Below are 20,638 nucleotides of genomic sequence, written 5' to 3' on the forward strand. Positions count from 1 at the left end.
TCAGAGAGTAGAATGAGACCATTTTAAAGATTGGAATCTTGACACAAGGAATGCCGAAGTCACTTGTTGCAGTGACGTGTCTGTGACAGATGAAGGAGTCATGCTCAGGGTATCGACATAGTAGGTCGGCATCTGGTGTTGGGGGGCTTGTTTGGTAAGGATCTTAATTTGTGGTCTACAGGGGTACTTTGCATTTTCAGCTGAGGACTCAAGATTTTTTTTTATGTCTCAGTCCATGATGTGTATTGGCTGTTTCATTTTTTTATTGCCACGTTACCAACCACTACAAACGTTACAAACAACAGCAGCACTAGCAATCATGTGCTCGCTCAGGATTCTGCCATCTGTGCAGAGCTCGCTGGGGACGGTTCATGCTGGCTCCACGTAGTCTCTGCGGTCTTCCTGAGCTTCCTAACTGTGGGCAGCTGGCTTCCAACGGCTACAGGGTCTTTTAAAGCCTGGTTTCAAAACCCCCAGAATCTTACCTCTGCCACTTTTCTCTTGGTCAAAGCAAGTCCCAAGTCTAGCCTGGATTCGGGTGGAAGGGAAAGAGATTCCACGTTGTGAATGGACAAGTGGCATGCGCGTTCATCAGTGGGAAGAATTTTTGGCATCTGTCTTTAGAAAGAGATCTACCTCACTGGCCTTTCTTTTCCTCCGCCTCTCCTTTCCTCCTTCCCTATTTCTTTCTTCATTTCTCCCTTCCATCAAAATGTGCCAACTATCCCCTTATTATAAAACATCAATATATATTTATTTAAAGATTAGTCCTTTTTTCTCTAATACCCTGTTCCCCTTTCTTGATATTTTCCTAGTGGTGTTTTTACATTGTACATTTTGTTATAGTTTTGTGGATCTCATTTGTATCTAAATTCCTCTAAGGTAGATCTTTGCTTTCTTCTTTAGGTTCTCTATGAGGTTTGAATGAATGAATGAATGAAAACTTTAGTATATCAAACAAAGGGCCAGTTTGTCCAGATGAAGCATCAGTTTTTGTTAGGCAAGTATTTAAAAAACAAACAAACTGCTCTTCAGCTATTCCACGTCTAATTTTTCTTGCTTGCTCAGCGCTCCTCTTCTTAGGCCCGACATTAACCAGCTTATGCTTTCAGAGAATTTGTATTTATAGAATATATTCTATAGTAAATATATAGCATATTCTCACATGTACAAATATTTTATTTACTTTATTTATCAGTTCAGTTCAGTCACTCAGTTGTGTCCAACTCTTTGTGACCCCATGGACTACAGCACGCCAGGCTTCCCTGTCTATCACCAATTCCCGGAGCCTACTCAAACTCATGTCCATCAAATCAGTGATGCCATCCAACCATCTCATCCTCTGTCATCCCCTTCTCCTCCCACCTTCAACTTTTCCCAGCATCAGGATCTTTTCAAATGAGTCAGTTCTTCGCAGGGTCAAAGGTCCCTCTTCATTATTTCATCAAATTGCGTAAGGGAAAGAAATAGGCCGATTGAAAATGTACCCGGGTCCTTTCAAGGGTCATCTGTCTCCCTGAAGGCTTCATTTTTCTCTCTTCCCCCCTGGTCACCAGGAGTGTGAGGAGGAGGCCGTCGGGGTCATTATGTGTGCGTCGGTCAAGTACAGCATCCGGGGTCCCGCCCTCATCCCGAGAATGAAGACCAAGCACCGCGCCTACTACATCACCCTCTTCTCCATCGTCCTGCTGGGGCTCATCGCCACGGGCATGTTCCAGTTCTGGCCGCACTCCATCGAGTCCTCCGGCGACTGGAGCGTGGAGAAGCGCAGTGTCCGAGACGTGCCGGTGGTCAGGCTGCCGGCCGACAGCCCGGTGCCCGAGCGCGGCGACCTCAGCTGCCGGATGCACACGTGTTTCGACGTCTACCGCTGCGGCTTCAACCCCAGGAACAAGATCAAGGTGTACATCTACCCGCTGAAGAAGTACGTGGGCGAGGCGGGCGTCCCGGTGAGCAGCACCATCTCCCGAGAGTACAACGAGCTGCTCACGGCCATCTCAGACAGCGACTACTACACCGACGACATCACCCGCGCCTGCCTGTTCGTTCCGTCCATTGACCTGCTCAATCAGAACTCGCTCCGCGTGAAGGAGACGGCGCAGGCGCTGGCCCAGCTCTCCAGGTATCCGCAGGCCTCCCAGAAACTAGGGGCAGGGGAGGGCAGAGCTGGTTTCCAGCCGGCGGCTCATCTCCTGTCTCCTAGGTGGGCACGTGGATGGGCGGCTGACTTGGAGGACCTGTGCTGCGGCAGCCGGTCTCTGCACCACCCTCTTGGGCCACTGCTGTGGGTCCCCAACTTCTTAACATTTAGAAGCTAAGGAGGGTTCATCTTCCCAATCCTTTCCTTTTAAATGTAAATGTCTTTCCCCACGTCCCCTCTTTATTACTCACATATACGTATTCACTATAAAAAGCTTGAAAATACAGTTAAGCAAAAAGAAGAAAGTTAGAGTCATCCCATAAGCCTGCTTTTGACATAACCATTAATATTTTGGTGTTGCTTCTCAGTCGTTTATGTATAAAACAGATACAGGGGCACGCATATATGCATTGTATATATATATATATGCACACGTATGTACACATACGTGTATATGTAACGTTTTGGTCAAGAGTGGGCTCACACGGCAAAGCGTATTCTTTCTGCTGCCGGTTCCCCTTCACTTACCATGAATGTGTTTCCAGCCAATTTCATCTTTGTGTGTCAGTGCCGTGTGACATATACACAGAATGTATATGTGTTCGCATATACAGTTCTGTGTGGGACCCCATTTTGCACACGTTCCCTAATGTCCTTAAGTAGCCTTCTGTATCTCTTTGTGTTTCTGTAACCAAATGGTGAACACTGTGGTAGCGTTCAGATTTTCATCAGCGTAAGCAGTTCTGCAGTGGACCAGCTTAGAGGACACACGCCCTGGCTTTCCTTTGGAGGAGCCAAGCCAGTGCCCGCATGCACTGGCGATCTCCAGGCATGCAGGTTGCCCTCCTGAGAAGTGACCCTGTTACAAGTCAGGGATGCTCGCTACTTGTGGTCCGCCTTCCTTTGTGGCTCATATGGTGAAGAAGCTGCCTAATGCAGGAGGCCCGGGTTCGATCCCTGGGTCTGGAAGATCCCCTGGAGGAGAGAATGGCAACCCACGCCAGTATTCTCGCCTGGAGAATCCCCATGGCCAGAGAGGCCTGGTGGGCTGCAGTCCGTGGGGTCACACAGAGTCATGGCTGAGCAGCTATCACTTTGACTTGTCATCCAGAAACTGACTTGTCTGTTTCCTCATAGTTGATGTGTGAATTCTACATGTTTACTCTCTCAATAGGTGGGATAGAGGTACCAATCACCTCCTGTTCAACATGTTGCCTGGAGGCCCCCCAGATTATAACACGGCCCTGGATGTCCCCAGAGACAGGTAGGTGTATTTGGGGTTGTCCGCCTGACGGGTTTCTGAGGATTAAGTCAACGTAGGACCCTTTTGTTCATGTGAAATCATATTTCTAAGCCCACTAGGACATAACTTTGTAATCAGAATTGTTTGTTCAAGTGGAAGATTGTCCTTGGTCTTTTCCTCCCCGAGACCTGGCAGCATTGAGACCTGCCAGAACCTGTCCCAGGAAACTGATGGAGGGTCAGGTTCCAGTGGAGCATCTTAGAGGTTTGTCTTGTCTTAGTCTGGGTTGTGTGCTCCTGAGCGCACCCTCTTTCCCCTAAAAGGCCTGGTTCGTATCACTGGCTTGTGTCAGCTCTCTCCACATTTGGGAGCATTAAGTAGTCTCAGGTCCTGGGGGGAGCAGGCGTGGACGTGTCTTTGGAGCCTGTAACGTCCGGGAAGTGAGGCACTGTAAGTACCGCTTACTCTCTTCTTTCCTTCCTTCCTAATGAAACTTCCGAGCAGGTAGAAGTGGCATGGGGTGGCTACGATGGCGATTCAAGTTCAGGTACTGTGTATTTGGCCCTTTTGTACCGACTGCGTCGCTTCCTGGAAACCTCAGAAGGGAGGTGCCCCTTTAAGGTTCTGCTCCTCGTACTTGGTCCGAGGCTCCGAAGAGAGCGGGAAGTGTGGGCCCGGCATGAGGGTCCTGGGCAGCACCCACGGGAGCGGATTACTGTAAGTTCAGATATGAACTCATTTATGACCAGCTCTGTTGCAGTTGATGTTTAATTCTTGAAATCATTGTTACTGAAAGAGGTGAGAACAGCCTCAGGCCCACTGTGGTCTCTGCTTACTTGAGGCCAACATTGTCATTTGTGAAAATCTACACTTTGTACCGCTTTTCCCCAGAAGATCAAGTCTAAGCCCTCTTTGCTTTTAAGTGCTTATCTAGAGTCAGTATTGAGTTTCTATCTGGAAAGATGATAATCTCTAGAAAAGACCCCAGCGCCATCCCTAAGCTTTGGTGTAGAAACCATTTTGGACGGTAGAGGGCAGTCAGGCCACACAAGTTCTGTAGAAACCGGCTGAACACAAGGTGATCTCTGATTTGGCTCTTAGCCCCAGCGTTCCTGAGTGCGTTGCTGTCTTATGCATTTGCTTGTTCTGGGAAAGTGAAATGTGTTAGAGGACAGAAAAGGGAAGGCAGAGAGGTGCTGGGAACGCAATGTCTTCACCTACTGCTCTGGGTTTAGTTTGAGAAGGGTTTATTTCTGTTTGGGACGTGTCGGTTCTTGCTGACACTTTGGTATATGTATCTGATTGGGAGAAAGATTTCATTTTTATCGAGTGCACATGTTAAAAGGAGTTTCATTTCTCTGCAGGAAAGTGTCAAGTAATCAGGAGAGAGTTGAAGTTCTTGCTGGTGCTTAGGTGTTAAGGATCAGGAAGGTTAAATCGTTTTCCCTGTGCATGTAATTTTGGAAGTGATTATAGGCAGTCCTGTAGCAAGTAATGAATCATCGTATAGTCCTCCTTTATCTTTCCACGTGGGAAATTTCATTTGGAAGCCGAGGTGGTCTTCGACTGGTTGGAGTAAGGAATAGTAGATGTGCTTGTTAATTTTTCTGATTCTTTGTTCTTGCTCCTGGAATCAGAGGAGGCAAGAACCATGTGTGTAGGGTGGTTTTAGCAGAAGCTGCATATCTGGTTATTCAGAAATTAGAAAACAGGCTAGATTTAGACTGTTTCTAAGATGTCCCTGAAATCTAAAGTCATAAGTGTGATTTTTTTTTTTTTTTTAAGAATTATCTGACTCAGGAAGATGCAAGGACCAGGACTAAAGCAAATGTCAGCTCAACAGATAATCTTTTATCCTGGGTTTCTCTTTCCGTTTTTGAAAATCCTATGTATGGTACACGTATACCTTCTGGGTACAAGATTGAAACAATGTGCAAGTATTCAAAGAGGAAAGTGTAAAAATATGTTTTCAAATTTTCCTCTGGTTTTACTGTTTTACTGAGAGGTAATCATTGTTCTCAAATACTGTGTATTTTGTGAGTCTTTGTTTGATGGATTTCTAGTCAAACACACACATATATTCACCTACCCATTTTATTTTAAGTCAAATGACAGCAAATTATACCTCTTCAATGCCTAACTTTACTGATCTTTGTTTTCTCAGATACATTCTGTAATTTTATTACTGCTTTAGATTTTTGTTATCTTTTCTTTGCAAGTATCTTTCTCAAATATTTACTTTTGTATAGGTGTATATTTATTTAAACTTCTTAGAGAAAAATGTAAACCCATATAAAAGAAGTACAGTGAGCCCCACATAACCACTGTCCAGCTTTGTTAATTGTCAACTTGATTCATCTATACTCCTACTTTCTCCCCACCGGATTATCTAGAAACAAATCTCAGGTGTTGTATCATTATGTCTGTAAATATTTCCATTTGAGACTGCAGAAGAGGTTTTTGTGTATAACTCAATGGCTTAGTCGGTAAAGAATCTGCTTGCAATGAAGAAGACCCTGGTTTGATCCCTGGGCTGGGAAGATCCCCTGGAGAAGGGAATGGCTACCCACTCCAGTATTCTTGCCTGGAAAATCTCATGGACAGAGGATCTTGGCGGGCTGCAGTCCATGGGGTCACAAGGAGTCGGACATGACTAAGTGGCGGACACTTTCAACTTTTTTCAAGGGCTTTAAAAAAAATATAACAGCACTAATATCATCCCTATAGCAATTTACATTCAGTTCTTTAACATCACTGGATAGTCACCAGGTATCTAGCCGTTGCTCAGATATATGTGTGTCTCATTTTCTTTTTTTACAGTTTGAATCTGTAAACAAATGAGGATAGCCAGTCGAATTGGTCAGGTTTTTTTTTAGCAAAACCTAAAACTTAAATCTTTATATTTGAGGGATTCGCAGGCCTGATTAAAAGGAAGCAAAAGATACACTTGCAGACAAACTGTGTTTCGGCTCTGTGGATACTCAGATGGGAGGAGGCGAGCTGTGAGAGCATCTGGGGCAGACCCGGTGTAGGAACGAGGGTCCACAAGACAGAGAGGAAGAGGGCTCAGTGACGTCCATGGGTCTGCAAGTCCCGGGAAGTGCTGAAGATGCTGGCGGACACTTCCAGCGATAGGACACCTGGCCTGGCATGAGTCGTGGTGCTCATAGTCATGCTTTCTTAGGTGCACGGTTCCCATTCAGGCTCTCACAGCTTTGGAACAGATCTCCGATTTGGGGATACATAATGGGAAAACAGCGCGCTTCTCAGCAATTCACTTTTCAGTCAATGTAAAACACATGTGCTGTAAAGCAAGGGAGGCTTACACTATTTTCTCCTTGGTAATGTTCAGGAAAGCTTGGCAGAAGAAGACACGGCGATCTGGAGTGGAGGTCTTGTCAGCAGCAGGGCCGGTGGGAGGCTTGTTTGACTAATTGCCGTGGTGGCTCCCCTCGAGAGCTCCGATGAGGTTGCATGTGCGTGATCTGTGACATGAGGCATGCTTCCGGTTGCCTGCTTTTCTCCTCCCAGGGCTTAACCCCCTCCCTCAGCCCCGGGGCCCCAGGGAGAGAGTAACAGGGAAAGTTGGTGTCGTGTACACCTGCTTTCTCACCACAGACGCTCGCCCCTTCCTCTGGGGCGTGGGTGTGATTGCATCACCCACCACGCCGCTTACCTGGGCCGCCTGGTGCCGGTATATTGGACCCATGTTTCCTTCTCTGCACATCCGTCGTGGGGGCCCCTGCAGTCTGCTTGCCATCATGGTCATGGAACCCACCCAAATTCATGTTGGACGGAGTCACTGCCGAATGCTAATCAGGAAAAATGAGACCGTATGTTGGTACTACGGCTAGTCATTAAGTTTTACAGAGCGGACTGGCAGCTGGAGAGGTGTTCCAGCCTGCACATTACCTCCCTAACCAGTTCTTGGTTTCATAAAGCTTAAACAAACAGATTGGGATTTCCAGGGGTGGTTTGGAAATCTTTGAACTTAAACTGGTCATGTAAGAAGGGAATGTAGGCTGTCATCAGGGCAGGGAGGGGATTGGTAGCAATCAAGATTGCAAAAAATGTGGCTTTGCAGTTCATACATTTTGGCTCAGACTGTGCCGCGCACGGACCTGGCAGCACTCTGCCCCAGTAAGTGACTTGATGGGCTCGGGGCCCCCCGGGACAGAATAACCGTAAACGCTGGTGCAATGCACACCTGCCTCCTTTCTAATGAGGTGTCACTGTACTACTTGCTGGATCCAGTTAAGCAGCGTGTTCATGGTTTTCTAATTAAGGAGAATAAAAGCTCGTGTGGGTGGACTTGCAGGAGACGCACTCGAGGTCAAGTTCTGGATTCTGCTTCCTGTGGAAGGAGTGGGCTTGATAAGACTGAGTAGCTGGAATGGGTGGTGAGAGCTGGTAGAGGCTACACGGTGCACACGTAGCTTTGGGACGGCAGTGGGAAGAACTGCTCTGGTGGGAACTGGAGCAGGCTGGGGCGCAGGCAGCGTGAGATGGGGTACTTTGCCGTCACCATGGCTTTTTTTCTTTTTTTTGCTCATTGTCCTCTGAGCTTCCCGTCAGTGGGACGGTAAGTGACTGCCCCAGCCAGTCCTGTTGTTATTCGTTTTACTGTGAATGGGTTTAAGAGTCGGGGCCTCCTTGGTGGCTCAGATGGTAAAAATTCTACCCGAAATGCGGGAGACCCCGGTTTGATCGCTAGGTCGGGAAGATCCCCTGGAGAAGGGAATGGTAACCCACTTCAGTGTTCTTGCCTGGACAACTCCATGGACAGAGGAGCCTTGAGGGCTACAGTTCATGGGGTTGCAAAGAGTTGGACGTGACGGAGCGACTATCACTTTCACCATCTGTGACTTTTGGGAGGGGTGAATGGGATCCAAATAAGGTAGCGAGGGGCCGTTCATAGGCTGTCCTCCTGGCTGTCCTGTATGTTAAAGTAGGGAAAGTAAGGACAGACTGCTTAGGACCCCAGAGGAGGGCGGGTGACTCAGGAATAGGTTGCAGCTAGTGTCCAGGAGACGCTGTTGTACAACGTTTAGCACAATGTCTTTCTAGAAAAGTGACTTGGTAAACATCAGCTGTGGTTGGTACTGTTATGTATATCCGGCTTCCCCTTTTCCACAGAACGAAGACTGTCTTTCTTTCTCATCGTTTGACAAAACCTTTTGCTTTTCAGGGCTCTGCTGGCTGGTGGTGGCTTTTCTACGTGGACTTACCGGCAAGGCTACGACGTCAGCATTCCTGTCTATAGTCCGCTGTCAGCCGAGGTGGACCTTCCGGAGAAAGGGCCTGGGTAAGGCTCCTTGGCCCCAGCCAGCTGTGCTGAGAGATGCCAGTGAGGGCCAGGGGGGCGGGTCGCACTGCAGTCGAAACCATCAGTGACAGGCCAGGGTCCTTGAGGGTCTGTCATTCCTGTCCCACCCCAACCTTATTTATCCTTCAGTTCTCTCTCTGTCTCTCTCTCTCACTCAGTCTCCAGCGCTGTCTACCAAGCTCCCCAAATCAGAAATCTAGTTGCTGTCCATAAGTCTTTCCTCTCCTTTACTTCCTGTGTGGAATTCCAGGCTTCCAGAAGGAAAGCAGGCATTCAGCATAAATCCTATCATTTGTACAGTTTTCCCCCGAAATCGAAGTTCCCACGCACCAGCCAAGGGCCAGCCTTTCAAAGAAGAGAGCCGCCAGGCCTACTGTGTTAAGTCTGTTCTGCATGGGGGACTGTGGGCAGCTAACAAGCGGAGGTTGGCGATGCCTCTAAACTTCTGCCATGCCCAGGGTGGCCCCTCACCACAAAGCATCATTGGGTCCAATTGTCAGCAGTGCTGTGGCTGGAGAAAGCCTGGGGGAGATAGGGTGAGCAGTCTTAAGATAGCTCAGACTAAAACTCTGTATCATCTACTCTCCCGAGTGTAATCTAGGTCTCTAATGTTGGTTGAGGACTGGCACGTCCCTTAAGATTTAATCCAGGGCAGAAAACACCCTGCAAGGAAAAGATTGAGAGAGATTGAAACGAAGGAGAGCAAACCACTCTGAACAGTACAAATTACTTTCAAATAATAGTTTCCAAGAATTACAAGCTTGCTCTGTTGGTGGTATTTTCTTGGTAACTTGATCTCTAATTTTTATGTGTAACTAGACTGAAATGACGCTGCTTACATGGTTTAAGGTCGCTGTTGATTTCCAGAGTCCTGAGACTCTAGAAACAAGAGCAGCAGCACGATGCTGAAGACACAGGGCCATGTCCTCCCCCTGCTGGACGAGCGGTGGATTTCTGTGGCCCGACACGGACCCACCCGCCTCCGTTTCCCCTCCAGGGTTTGCAGTTGGGCCCTGTAGTTGTGCTGTTTCCTTTACAAACAACACTTCTCTGCCTCAGGGGAGAAAAAAGAAAAAGAAAAGCAAAGACAGGCTCTAGGCTCATCGCACTTTCCAGGGATCTGGGAGGAGGCAGTCTGGGTGACCTCACGGCAGCATTTGGAATCTGTTGCTCTTTGTGAGAGTTGCTTTTTAAGGGAATTCCCACATCTCTTGAGGGCTGCGTAGAGTAGCAAGAGCTTTGTTTTTATTTTTATTTTAAATCTCTCTCAATATTGTCCAATGGGAAGCTGAGGATTGTTGCTATTGATAGCTTCTTCTCACAGATGTGTTGGCCTCAGCTGGAATTCTCGTCATTTCTCTCTCTAAAAGGAACTAAATTGGGAGTTTACAACGGTTACTATGGAGGGAAACTTGGAGTTCTCAGCATGATTTTGCTGAAGCTTCGATATCAGCCCTGCTGGGAAGAAACATGAAAGTCATCGCTGGTCATTTTAGTCCTCGAAAGAAAAACAAACCCACCTTAAGATTTTGTTTGCTTAAAACTAAAATGGGCCTACTCCACCAATCCAACATCTGCCAGGTCAGGGCGAGCCAGCATGCAGGCAGGGGAACATTTTTAGACTCTTGTTCACATCTGCACATTTATGTAGAAAATGGTGGTGTTGGGTGGGGACCCACTGAGCGTGGTGACTGAGCGTCTACAATAGAACTGTGTTTCTTAACAACAACATCAGCCCAGAGTCTGTTTTTACTCTGGAGTTTCTTTGAGCACCATGTGTTAGCATCTGTACTTATTTCTCGTCTTGTATAGATGGCTCTCTCTCTTGTCTACATGTATTGAAAACCATGCCTTCCCATCTCTCTCTCCTATTCCGTCTGGTGCTGCAGGGTATTCTGGCTCTCTCTCTTTCCGTAGCTATAATTTCCTTCTCAGGCAGTGAGGAGTCTGGCTCCTGTTATCCCCTATATCACGCATACCCTGTCGTGCGTGACTGGAGCTCTTTGGTTGCCTCTGCCCCTCACTGCGCAGGCGGCCTCTGTGCCCCCACTCAGCTCTGACCCCCCGTGCCACGCTCCTGCTCCCCGTCGTCACCCCGGGGCAGGCCCCCTCCTTACCCTTCCTGGGCTCTGACCCCCACACTGGATGGGCCCTGCCCATGCCATACCCTCCCTGTGCCCCTGCAGCCTGGGCTGCCCTCCTGCCCTGACTTGGCCTCCGCACCCCAGGTGGGGAGGCCCTGACTCCCTCTGCCCCCTCCCTGCTCCCTCTTTCAGGGATCTCACAGTCTGGGCCAGGCCACCTCCCCGCTCTTCCCCCAAGAAGTTCTCCCCCCGGACGAGGACTAGAGCACTCCCAGTGGGCCACCCTCACCGCATGGAAATGCTCCCTCCCCTCCAGGACGCCAGCACTCCACTCCCGCCTGCAGGGACACCCCTCGGACACCAGCATGGCTGCTCCTGTTCAAGGCAGCCTGGAGCAGCAGCTTTGTGTTGGCAGCTCTACTTAAATAGGAAGCCTCCGGAGACACCCAGAAAGTCCCAGGGCCCTGTGGCAACCACCGTAGAGCCAGCGTCTTGGGGATTGGAAAGACCTTTAGAGGCTGTTTAGCTCTCACTTTGGAGAAAGAAATGGCAACCCACTCCAGCGTTCTTGCCTGGAAAATCCCATGGATAGAGAAACCTGGAGGGCTACTGTCCATGGGGTTGCAAAGAGTTGGACACGACTGAGCGACTAAAACTAGTTCTGACTTAATCTATACCTTGTTACTGTAATTTCTTCCTGAAAAGTTTTCTGATTTGTAGTAAAAAAGACTCACCACCTCACAAGACAGTTCATCTTCAGATGGTGTGAGTTGTTGAGGTAGTGTCCATGCTTGTGTTGAGAGTTTGTCTGTCTTCCTCCTGTTTTAAGCAGACGAGCTCGGTTACAGAAGTCCTCCCTTTGAGATGACTGAAGAGCACTCCCTATACGTGATCTTCCCATCATACCTCTCCCCTCTGAAAACTGATGATTTTACAAAAGAAGAATGATTGAGGCTCAGGGCTGGGGATAGCATTCAAGAGTCTGTTTCAGTGGCTAGAAGGAATCCTTTCAGTTGTCAATAGCCAATGTATTGTTCAGCAAAATGCAACTGAAGGAGAGGTTGTCCAGGATGAGAGAAGCCAGTCTGTACGGCTGATCCAAACTGTCTCCCCGACGGGCAGCTCTTTGGTATCTTTCTTACGTCTGCTCGCCTCTGCCCTGGGCTCAGGGTCTTCACTGCCATCCGGGGCAGCTCTCTCAAGCAGGACTTTCAGTGAGGAGACGATCTGTGTTTAATCAGGTGCCCACTTCCACATATAGCCGTTGAGCCCTTGAAATGGGGCTAAGGTGACCGAGGAACTGGATTTAAAATTTTTAATAGATTTAAGTGGTCTCACATGGCTAATTGCTATCGGACAGTGACGTTCTAGGGGATCTGCTTGTCCCTGTCTTCCCTGCCTGCCTTTGCTTTCAGTTCGGCTGTAGAGAGAAGTGACCAGAAGAGATGGTTCCGGGGACTTGAGGGCCATCAGCTGTGGTGTGCACTGCTCCATTTGCTGGAGTCGAGCTGCTCTGCCGGCCGGGAGAGCGTTCGTTTCCTCACTCCCTGCTCTGTGTCTTTTGGGTGTGACACTTAAAGCTTGGGAAAGATGACACCTTCTCAGAGAGTGATTCTCTTTTTGGCCACGGGTAGATACGTAAGGCGTTCTCCAGCTGGACCCTCCAGCTAAGCCTGAGAAACGAAAGGAAAATAAAGCAATTTCCCTTTCTTTCTCTCCAAGATGAAAAGGGGGTTCGGGGTTGGGTTCAGACTAGAGGGTTTGAGTCCTTTCTTACGCACCGCTTCCTGTGAGCTCCCCTGGTGGCATTGCCTAGAGATGACTGTCTTGGGTGTTTCCCCTGGTCTGTACAGTTTGAGGAAGATTGGAGTCCTGCTTCTGGGTTTGATGGGGGTTTCATTTCTTCTGGAGCCTGCTTTATATCATTCCTTTCTTCTTCAGTGATCCCTGCTGGTTCCTTTGCCGACGTCGTCTTTATTGCCCCTGTACCCTCTCTGCCTTGTGGGAATCTTGCCTTCTCAGAGAGAATTACTTACCTTCTGGTCTCCCCAGTGTGTTCACATTTTGTTTCTCGTGGAGATCTGAGTGGTGCTGATGCTGCTAAGTCACTTCAGTCGTGTCCAACTCTGTGCAACCCCATAGACAGCAGCCCAACAGGCTCCCCCGTCCCTGGGATTCTCCAGGCAAGAACACTGGAGTGGGTTGCCATTTCCTTCTCCAGTGCAGGAAAGTGAAAAGTGAGAGTGAAGTCACTCAGTCGTGTCTGACTCTTAGCGACCCCATGGACTGCAGCCTACCAGGCTCCTCCGTCCATGGGATTTTCCAGGCAAGAGTACTGGAGTAGGGTGCCATTGTCTTCTCCATGAATGGTGCTAGACCCTTGGAAATCCTTTCTTCAGTCCATTTTCTCTTATGCATCCTTGCTATCCGATGTTAAGACTGGTTCCATCTGTTGGTGAAGCTAGTTTTTTCCATTTGTTCTCCATGACCAAGTTTGGTCTTCCTGAATCCACCTGGCCTTGAGAATGCGGAATGCCTTTCCCTAGCTCCATAGGGTGCCCCTCAGCAGCTGGCAGTGGTGCTTTCACGGTCAGTGCGGTCCGTTAAGACCCCTTGTTTTCCTCTTTGAAGGGTGCAGCCTGCTCTCAGCTGCTTTTCAGAGCAGGGAACTCAGATAGAACTAATGCTAACATTGGGTGTTCTTCCAAATAATCAACCAGTCAGTCAGTTTCTCTCTTTACACTGACACACACACACACATGCACTTAAAGCATGCTCCCTAAGCTTGGCTTATTATAAGCATTTACACATACATCCCCCCCCCCCACACACACACACCATGCTCCCTAAGCTTGGCCTATTATAAGCATTTGCTCAAAACGCTAAGAACTTTTCCTAAATGACCCCTTTAACAAGCATGATGCTTCAGCATGTGAATGGTCATCGCTTGCCTTCTCAGCATGTATAATAGTTTAAGTATTCAGCAGTGCTACCGAGTGTGGTTTCCCCAAAAGTCAAGGACGTGAGCGAAGATGGGTGAGAAAGCACTCGTTGCCCTCGGCTCTAGACCCGAAGTTGGCCTCACCGTGACTCACGCAGTGGCTGCCAGGGTCTCAGTGCCCCCGTTTTCTGCTTCGCAGGCCGAGGCGGTACTTCCTGCTGTCGTCCCAGGTGGCCCTGCATCCGGAGTACAGAGAGGACCTGGCCGCCCTCCAGGCCCGACATGGCGAGGCCGTGCTGGTGCTGGACAAGTGCAGCAACCTCTCCGAGGGCGTCCCCGCCGCCCGGAGGCGCTGCCACAAGCAGCAGGCCTTCGAGTACCCGCAGGTGCTGCAGGTGAGTGCTCCGCCCGCCTCGCTCCGGGCCGAGCTGGGGCTGACCCTGGCCAACAGGCGCGCCCCCTCCAGGCCACGCTCACCGAGCTCCCTGAGGGGAGAGCGAGACCGGACGGCTCTCCACTGCTGCCCCGTGGACTTCCAGGAGCTTCGGGGTCGGCGTGCCGTTAGTGCAAAGCTGCTTGGCTGGTAAGCGTTCCTGCTCCTTCCATGAACTCATCTTACTGCAAAAAGACACCCCCCATAGATGTACAGAGGAGCTGTGTAGTCAAGGCAGGAGCGCGTGTGTTGCTTTTATTCCTATATTCCTTACCCAGCCCAGAGGAGCTTGCTTCTTTAAGCTGCAGCTTGTATCCGCCGACTGAGCCAGCTCACACGGCCACAGCTAGTTCTTCCTGGGAGTGGGAGGTCTGTATTTTTTGTTACCGTTTGGTCTCTTGATGTTTTTGCCACCCAGTATGTGTCCTCCTGGTGTCGTGGGAGTGCCAGCACTTCGTAACTGCAGGCAGAGTAGTCCTGTATTGTACTCCTGTGTTATAAGCAGGCTGTTTGATGCTCCAGGAGCCAGGGGGCCGGGAAAGCACAAATTGAGTTCTGCTCACTCTGCTCTTGTCCAGCCACTCAGTCGTATCTGACTCTGCGATCCCATGGACTGCAGCACGCAAGGCTTCCCTGTCCTCCATCTCCCAGAGTTTACTCACACTCATTGCTCTCCAACCATCTCATCCTTTGTCGTCCCCTTCTCCTCCCACCTTCAGTCTTTCCCAGCATCAGTTCTTCACATCAAGTGGCCAAAGTATTGGAGCTTCAGCTTCGGCATCAGCCCTTCCAATGAATATTCAGGACTGGTTTCCTTTAGGATTGACTGGTTGGATCTCTTTGCAGTCCAAGGGACTCTCGAGAGCACCAACAGTTCAAAAGCATCAGGTCTTTGGCGCTCAGCCTTCCTTATATTTTAAATATTTTTTTCGCTCAAGTATTTAAAATACAAATAGTTCAGTTCAAGGAGAAATCTTAAGGGGCTGGTGTGATCGGGTGTGATTTTTATTTTTTCAAAGTCTCGGAAGAGAACTGGCCTGTGCTGGGATTGTTAAAATACCTTCAAACAGTGCTGCATCTCCTCTGGAATGTCTGACTGATAACAGTGGTGATGTGAGCAGGAGTATTTATAGTAACCTTTGTCTAGACAGGAAAAATGGTTATCAGCACACGTGTCCACATCTGGACGCCGACTCTTCGGGGCCGGCTGAGCGTCCACCTGCCCCTCCGGGCGCCATGACCGATGCCCCTTCTCCACCCCTGCCCTTTCTCATCGCTTTCTCCTTTATCCCCAGAGGAATTTGGCATATTGAGTTACTTCATATTTCTTCTGAACTCTCCTGTTCTCTAGCTTTAAAGATTAAACAGTATTTTTGCTTTTTTTTTTTTTCTGTTTTCCTCCTGAAGAGGCAAAAACTGGAAGAAACTTGAGTATTAGAGACAGGAGCTTTCCTTATTTTTTCGGTTGACCTATTACAACCTTGTTTTTCTCTTGTGCATCTCTCCTTTTCCCAAACAGGCCCCACACCCAGTGGGTTCGAGGGAGTGAATGAGGAAGACCTTTAGTGAGGTCTTGCTTTTGTTTCAGTTGTACCCAAATAGAACCTATCTGCCTTAATGTGTTTTTGAAGGCATAGCATTCATGAGATGAATGTCTTCTGTATGCGAAGCACACTGCTGGATGCTGTGGGGGGTAGGAAGATGAAAGGAGATTTGATGCTTTCTGTGTAGGGGGTCCTCTCAAGAGCCAGATATGCCCAGTCCAAATAACAAGGCAGGCGGAAGTAAGCACTCTGAGCCCTGGGAAGCCACGGTGTGTGTACACAGCACCTCAGGGCTGAAAGAATCCAGTCCCTGGGAAGTCACGCTGTTGAGCTTCCAGAGGAAGACCTGGAGGTGGGTTGTGAACATTTTCAGAATCCAAGCAGCGGAGGGATTGCAGTGACACTCAAGAGTGGAGATCCAGAGCATTGCAACCGCTTCAGCTTTTCAGTCTCACCCGGGTGAGCTGTTATCTTTTAGTATTTTCGGTGTTGCTTGGCTTCAGCCTTTGAGAGAGCTTTGTGGTCTGCCAGGATCAGAGTAAGTGGATCAACGAAACTGGTTTGTAATCCCCTCCTCTGCCTGTGTTCCTGCAGGAGGCTACTTTCTGCATGGTCCTTCGTGGAGCTCGGCTGGGCCAGGCGGTGCTGAGTGACGTGTTACGGGCCGGCTGTGTCCCAGTGATCATCGCAGACTCCTACGTTTTGCCTTTCTCTGAAGTCCTTGACTGGAAGAGGTGGGTGTTACCTTCTGATGAACCTTTATCCCAGGGTTCCTGCATGGACTATTTTTAAAGTCCCCCAGCAATTGTAATGCATAGCTAGGTCTGAGAACTGCTCCTTCAGATTTGTTTTGCTCCACTTTCCATCAGGAGAGTTAGTCCATGGACCTGCAGCAGAGGTTGGTCACCCGAGGCCTCTGGACCACATGTGGCCTGCTGTCAAAGTTTGAAAATAAAGTTTATTGCATCACAGCACACCCATTCACTGACACGTGATCTTTGGTGGTTTTTGAGCTCCAGTGGCAGAGTTGAGTCCTGCAGTTTAAAATGACACAGATTATGTGGCCTTGCACTTAGTAGGGGCTCCATAAATACATGCTGAATAAATGAATGGATTGGGGGATACAGCTGAAGGAGAAGTCATTGTTAATTTAGAATGGACAGTGACGAGTGAAGACGAGTGTACCGGGCAGGTAGAATTGGACACACAAAGGCCCTGTGGTCGGGCAGAGTGTGGTGTATTCAGGAGGCTGAGAGGGTACCTGTGTGGCCGGAGCACAGTGGGGAGTGGATGGAGGACGGGAGAGGCATGGAGAGGTGACAGGGAGGTGAGAGATAGACCTGGAGAGATGGGGGGAGCTCCTTTGAGCTGATCGGCCCCGAGGAAGGGAGAGGAAAGAGGGGCTGCTCCCTGCGAGGACCGTGGGGCTGAGGGAGGCACGGGGCGTTGTTGCCTCGGCTCGTGAGACCTGAGCGGGACACACATGCAGCCGTGCTTTGTATGTGGGGCTGTCCGTACATCTGCTGTCTCCCTCTTATCTCTAGAGCATCTGTAGTTGTGCCAGAAGAAAAGATGTTGGATGTCTACAGTATTCTGCAGAGCATCCCCCGAAGACAGATTGAAGAAATGCAGAGACAGGTAAGGGGCCAGGCAGCCCTGCGGGGGAGGGGGCGAGGGGGAGGTGAAAGGTGGCCTTGACTGCTTGGATGCAGAGCAGTATCCATGCCGCTGAGAGCGGGCATGGGGTTGATGTCCTCCACTGAGTCGATCAACCAGACCTAAAAGAGGAAAACAGCATTAGGGAGTTGCATCAGAGAAGGCTTGGGATAATAAAGATTCAGAAACGCTCCTGAAGCCAGCCTGTTGCGATGCTAAGGCCACACCTCCACTGTGTGTTCAGGACGCAGAGCTGCCCGTCCCTGGAAGGTTTACACAGCAGGTGAGGGCTCCGGTGACTGAGACGGACGTGGAAGCCGGTGTGTTTCAGGGTGCTGCTTCTCAGGAGCTTTGACCTTGAGTGTTGCGTATCAGCTAGCCTGGGTCCCCACAGAGTACTGAGCAGAGTTTCCTGTGCCATGCAGTAGGGCCTTATTAATTGTCTATTTTATGTATAGTAGTGTGTATACATCAGTCCCAACCTCCCAATTTATTCCTCTCCCCCTTCCACCCTGGGAACCCTGAGTTTGTTTTCTGCATCTGTGACTCTGCTTCTGTCTTGTAAATAGGTCCATTTGTACCATTATTTTAGATTCCCCATATAAGCAATATCGTATGATATTTGTCTTTCTCTGTCCGACTTCGCTTACCTCTGGGTCTGTCATGGTGCTGCCAGTGGCACTGTTTCCTTTGTGTGGCTGAAACTCCATCGGAGATGTGTACCCGTTCCTCTGTCCGTGGGCATTTAGGTTGCTTCCTTGTCTTGGCTGTTGTTTAACAGTGCTGCCGCGAACGTTGAGGGGGATGCCTGCATCCTTTCAAATCATGGTTTTCTCTGGTTCTTTTTCTTCTTTTAATGGATTTTTACTGGTCTTTATTCTCATCAAAATTACCTGTGTAGGTGATGAGCCGGAGAAGAGGTTCAGAGGGTTAGGGTTAGGCTGTAGCCTCCTCCACGCACCCCGGTGTCTAACTTGGTCGCAGGAATGAGCCTCAGGTCTCTGTCCGGGTGAGGGCAGGGCCGTCACCAGCGGTGTGGAAGTGGGGAGGGGCTCTGGCTTCTGGCGGCTGCTCACACACATTGTTGGCTGCTTATGCACGTTGTCGGCCTGTCCTCCTGCCCCGAGCTCCGCCTCTCCCCCGAGTGCGTGCAGCGGAACACAGGGGTTTCTCGGCTCCTCTTGAGTGTGCTGTCTTGGGCCTGTCGCGTCAGCCACCACCTGCTTTCCTGCTTCTACACTTTGGTAGTGTCAGCTCCTTCCCCGTTCTCTTTATCTTGATTATGCCTTCGTTGTAGGGTTTTAGGAGGGAGTTAGTGGATGTGTTCAGTCCACCTCTTTATTTTGGTACCCAGCTCCTTAGACCAAACAGATGGTTCATCACACGGTGATTGAGTCTGTAGGTTCTGACCCCAGACTGCCTGTGTGCCGCCTCGGCCAAGGCTCTGCCTTCTGTGGACCCCCGTGACCTCATCTGTCAAGCATTTTGACGTTCCGATTTGAAAACAAATCACAGGTTAAGTTTAGCCTCCCCGTAGTCTTTTTCCTAGCACACCCATGTTCAAGTTTCTGGGCTTCCCTGTTGCTTAACTGCTGACCTCATCTGAGTTGTAGTGAATTAGAAAATCAGCCTAGAGATCTCTATAGTCTTGATCTGAACTTGTGGTTCTTACAGCTCATAGAAAAAAAAAAAATGCTCCTTGAAGGGACCTGGTGTTTATGCTCTTTGTGTTTCATTTTGTGGCATCTTGACTTGTTAACATAGTAAAGAGGGAATCATCTGCTCAACCAGATATCATCTTTTATGGATTTATAAAAGGCTAAGAAAACACCAGGGAGGTAAAAAGGAGCAAATTCTGCCCAGTTACCTTCTCCACCCCATTACCTTCCTGTTGGGAAGAGAATCACTTAGTTTTTAGAGCAGAGCACCCAGGGCCAGCTCACAGAATGTGCTTTTCCCTGGGAACTTGGCTTAGGAACCACAGGTCTGAGACAAGCCTTACCAGTCTTTCCAAGTGACAGGTTCAGAATCCTAGAATCACTGAAGCGGAGTGACTAAAGGTTACTCAAACAGTGTACTTTTAGGTTCTTCGGGTTCCAGGAGACACATGTGGGGTCTTTAAAAGACTCTGGCTTGAGCCCTGTGTCTATCTCTATTAATTGTGCGACTGTGACACGTCTGTGACCAAGGCTCCTCGGACTTCCTCATTCATGGAATCCAGGGTGGGCCAGATCAGCTCTCATGTTCCACTCAGCTGTTAAAAAACACTGTGCGACTCCTGTCCTTGACAGCACTAGTAATGGAGTGGTCCTCTCTTTCCCATGACCACTTCCTGTCATGAGGGCCTGTTACTGTCTCTGGTGGTGAATAACCTGTATTATGTCCACTGGCACAATAAAGGTGATCTCAGTACTTTCCTGGGCTTCCCTGGTGGCTTAGATGGCAAAGAATCCACTTGCAATGCGGGAGACCCGGGTTCAATCCGTGAGTTGAGAAGATCTCCCGGAGAAGGGACTGGCAACCCCCTCCAGTATTCTTGCCTGGAGAATTCCATGGACAGACAAGCCTGCTGGGGTACAGTCCACGGGGTCGCAAAGAGTCAGATATGACTGAGCGACTCACACTTCCGCCTTCAGCGCTTTCTTCCCTCCTGTCCTAAACCTCCCTTCTGCTTGCGGATGCTCTTCTCTGTGCTACTTTCAGACCTTCTGAGATGCTCCGCAGCTGTGGCCCATTTAGTCCTGCTCCCCTTTCTGTGAATAGTCTGCATCCCCAAAATGACCTCTTTTCTTCTCCCAACGTCACATTTCTAGACTGAACTGATCTCAGCCAGAGGTGAGATTATCCAGTTGAAGCAGTTCCCAGAGAGTTCGAAAGGATGACTAGCTTCCACTCCCAGATGCCAGTGGTACACCTGACTCCCAGATTGTGACACCTTGAAATGTCTACAGATGCGCCTCCCACAGGGGCAGAAGGGCTTGGGAGCCGCTTTCCTGTTGATACCGTGGTCGTCTCTCTAAGATTAGAGACAGCTCTTTTGTTCTTTCCAGAATATGCTTGTCCTTTATCTTCTGTGTGCCCCCCCTGCCATTGATTCAATCAGACCTTGGCAAGAGTAACTGAAAAAATAGCACACGCTTGGTTCTTGAAAGTTATTACACCTAGGTGAATTCTCTTTAGGGAGGTCCAATTTGAGTCTTTGTAAGACAAGGATAAACTTTTAGGGGAAAACCTGTTACATCAGTAGTTGATACCTTAGAACCCGGGGTTG

The 20,638-nt window shown here is 49.2% G+C and overlaps 1 protein-coding gene across 4 annotated transcripts in view; it reads left to right on the forward strand.

Moving 5' to 3' along the window:
• Positions 1-20,638, forward strand: part of EXT2 (exostosin glycosyltransferase 2) — a 141,787-nt gene that overhangs the window by 9,678 nt on the left and 111,471 nt on the right. For 3 of the 4 annotated variants that reach the window (XM_027979639.2, XM_027979641.2, XM_042233379.1), the window contains exons 2-7: positions 1,557-2,122; positions 3,315-3,404; positions 8,572-8,688; positions 13,934-14,129; positions 16,306-16,445; positions 17,256-17,349. In XM_027979639.2, the coding sequence (XP_027835440.1) occupies positions 1,557-2,122; positions 3,315-3,404; positions 8,572-8,688; positions 13,934-14,129; positions 16,306-16,445; positions 17,256-17,349 (1,203 nt within the window). Of the gene's footprint in view, positions 1-906; positions 1,001-1,556; positions 2,123-3,314; positions 3,405-8,571; positions 8,689-13,933; positions 14,130-16,305; positions 16,446-17,255; positions 17,350-20,638 lie in introns of all 4 variants that reach the window. The other variant, XM_042233378.1, reaches the window with a different exon arrangement.

The sequence above is a fragment of the Ovis aries genome, chromosome 15, assembly GCF_016772045.2.
Source record: "Ovis aries strain OAR_USU_Benz2616 breed Rambouillet chromosome 15, ARS-UI_Ramb_v3.0, whole genome shotgun sequence".
Lineage (NCBI taxonomy): Eukaryota > Metazoa > Chordata > Mammalia > Artiodactyla > Bovidae > Ovis > Ovis aries.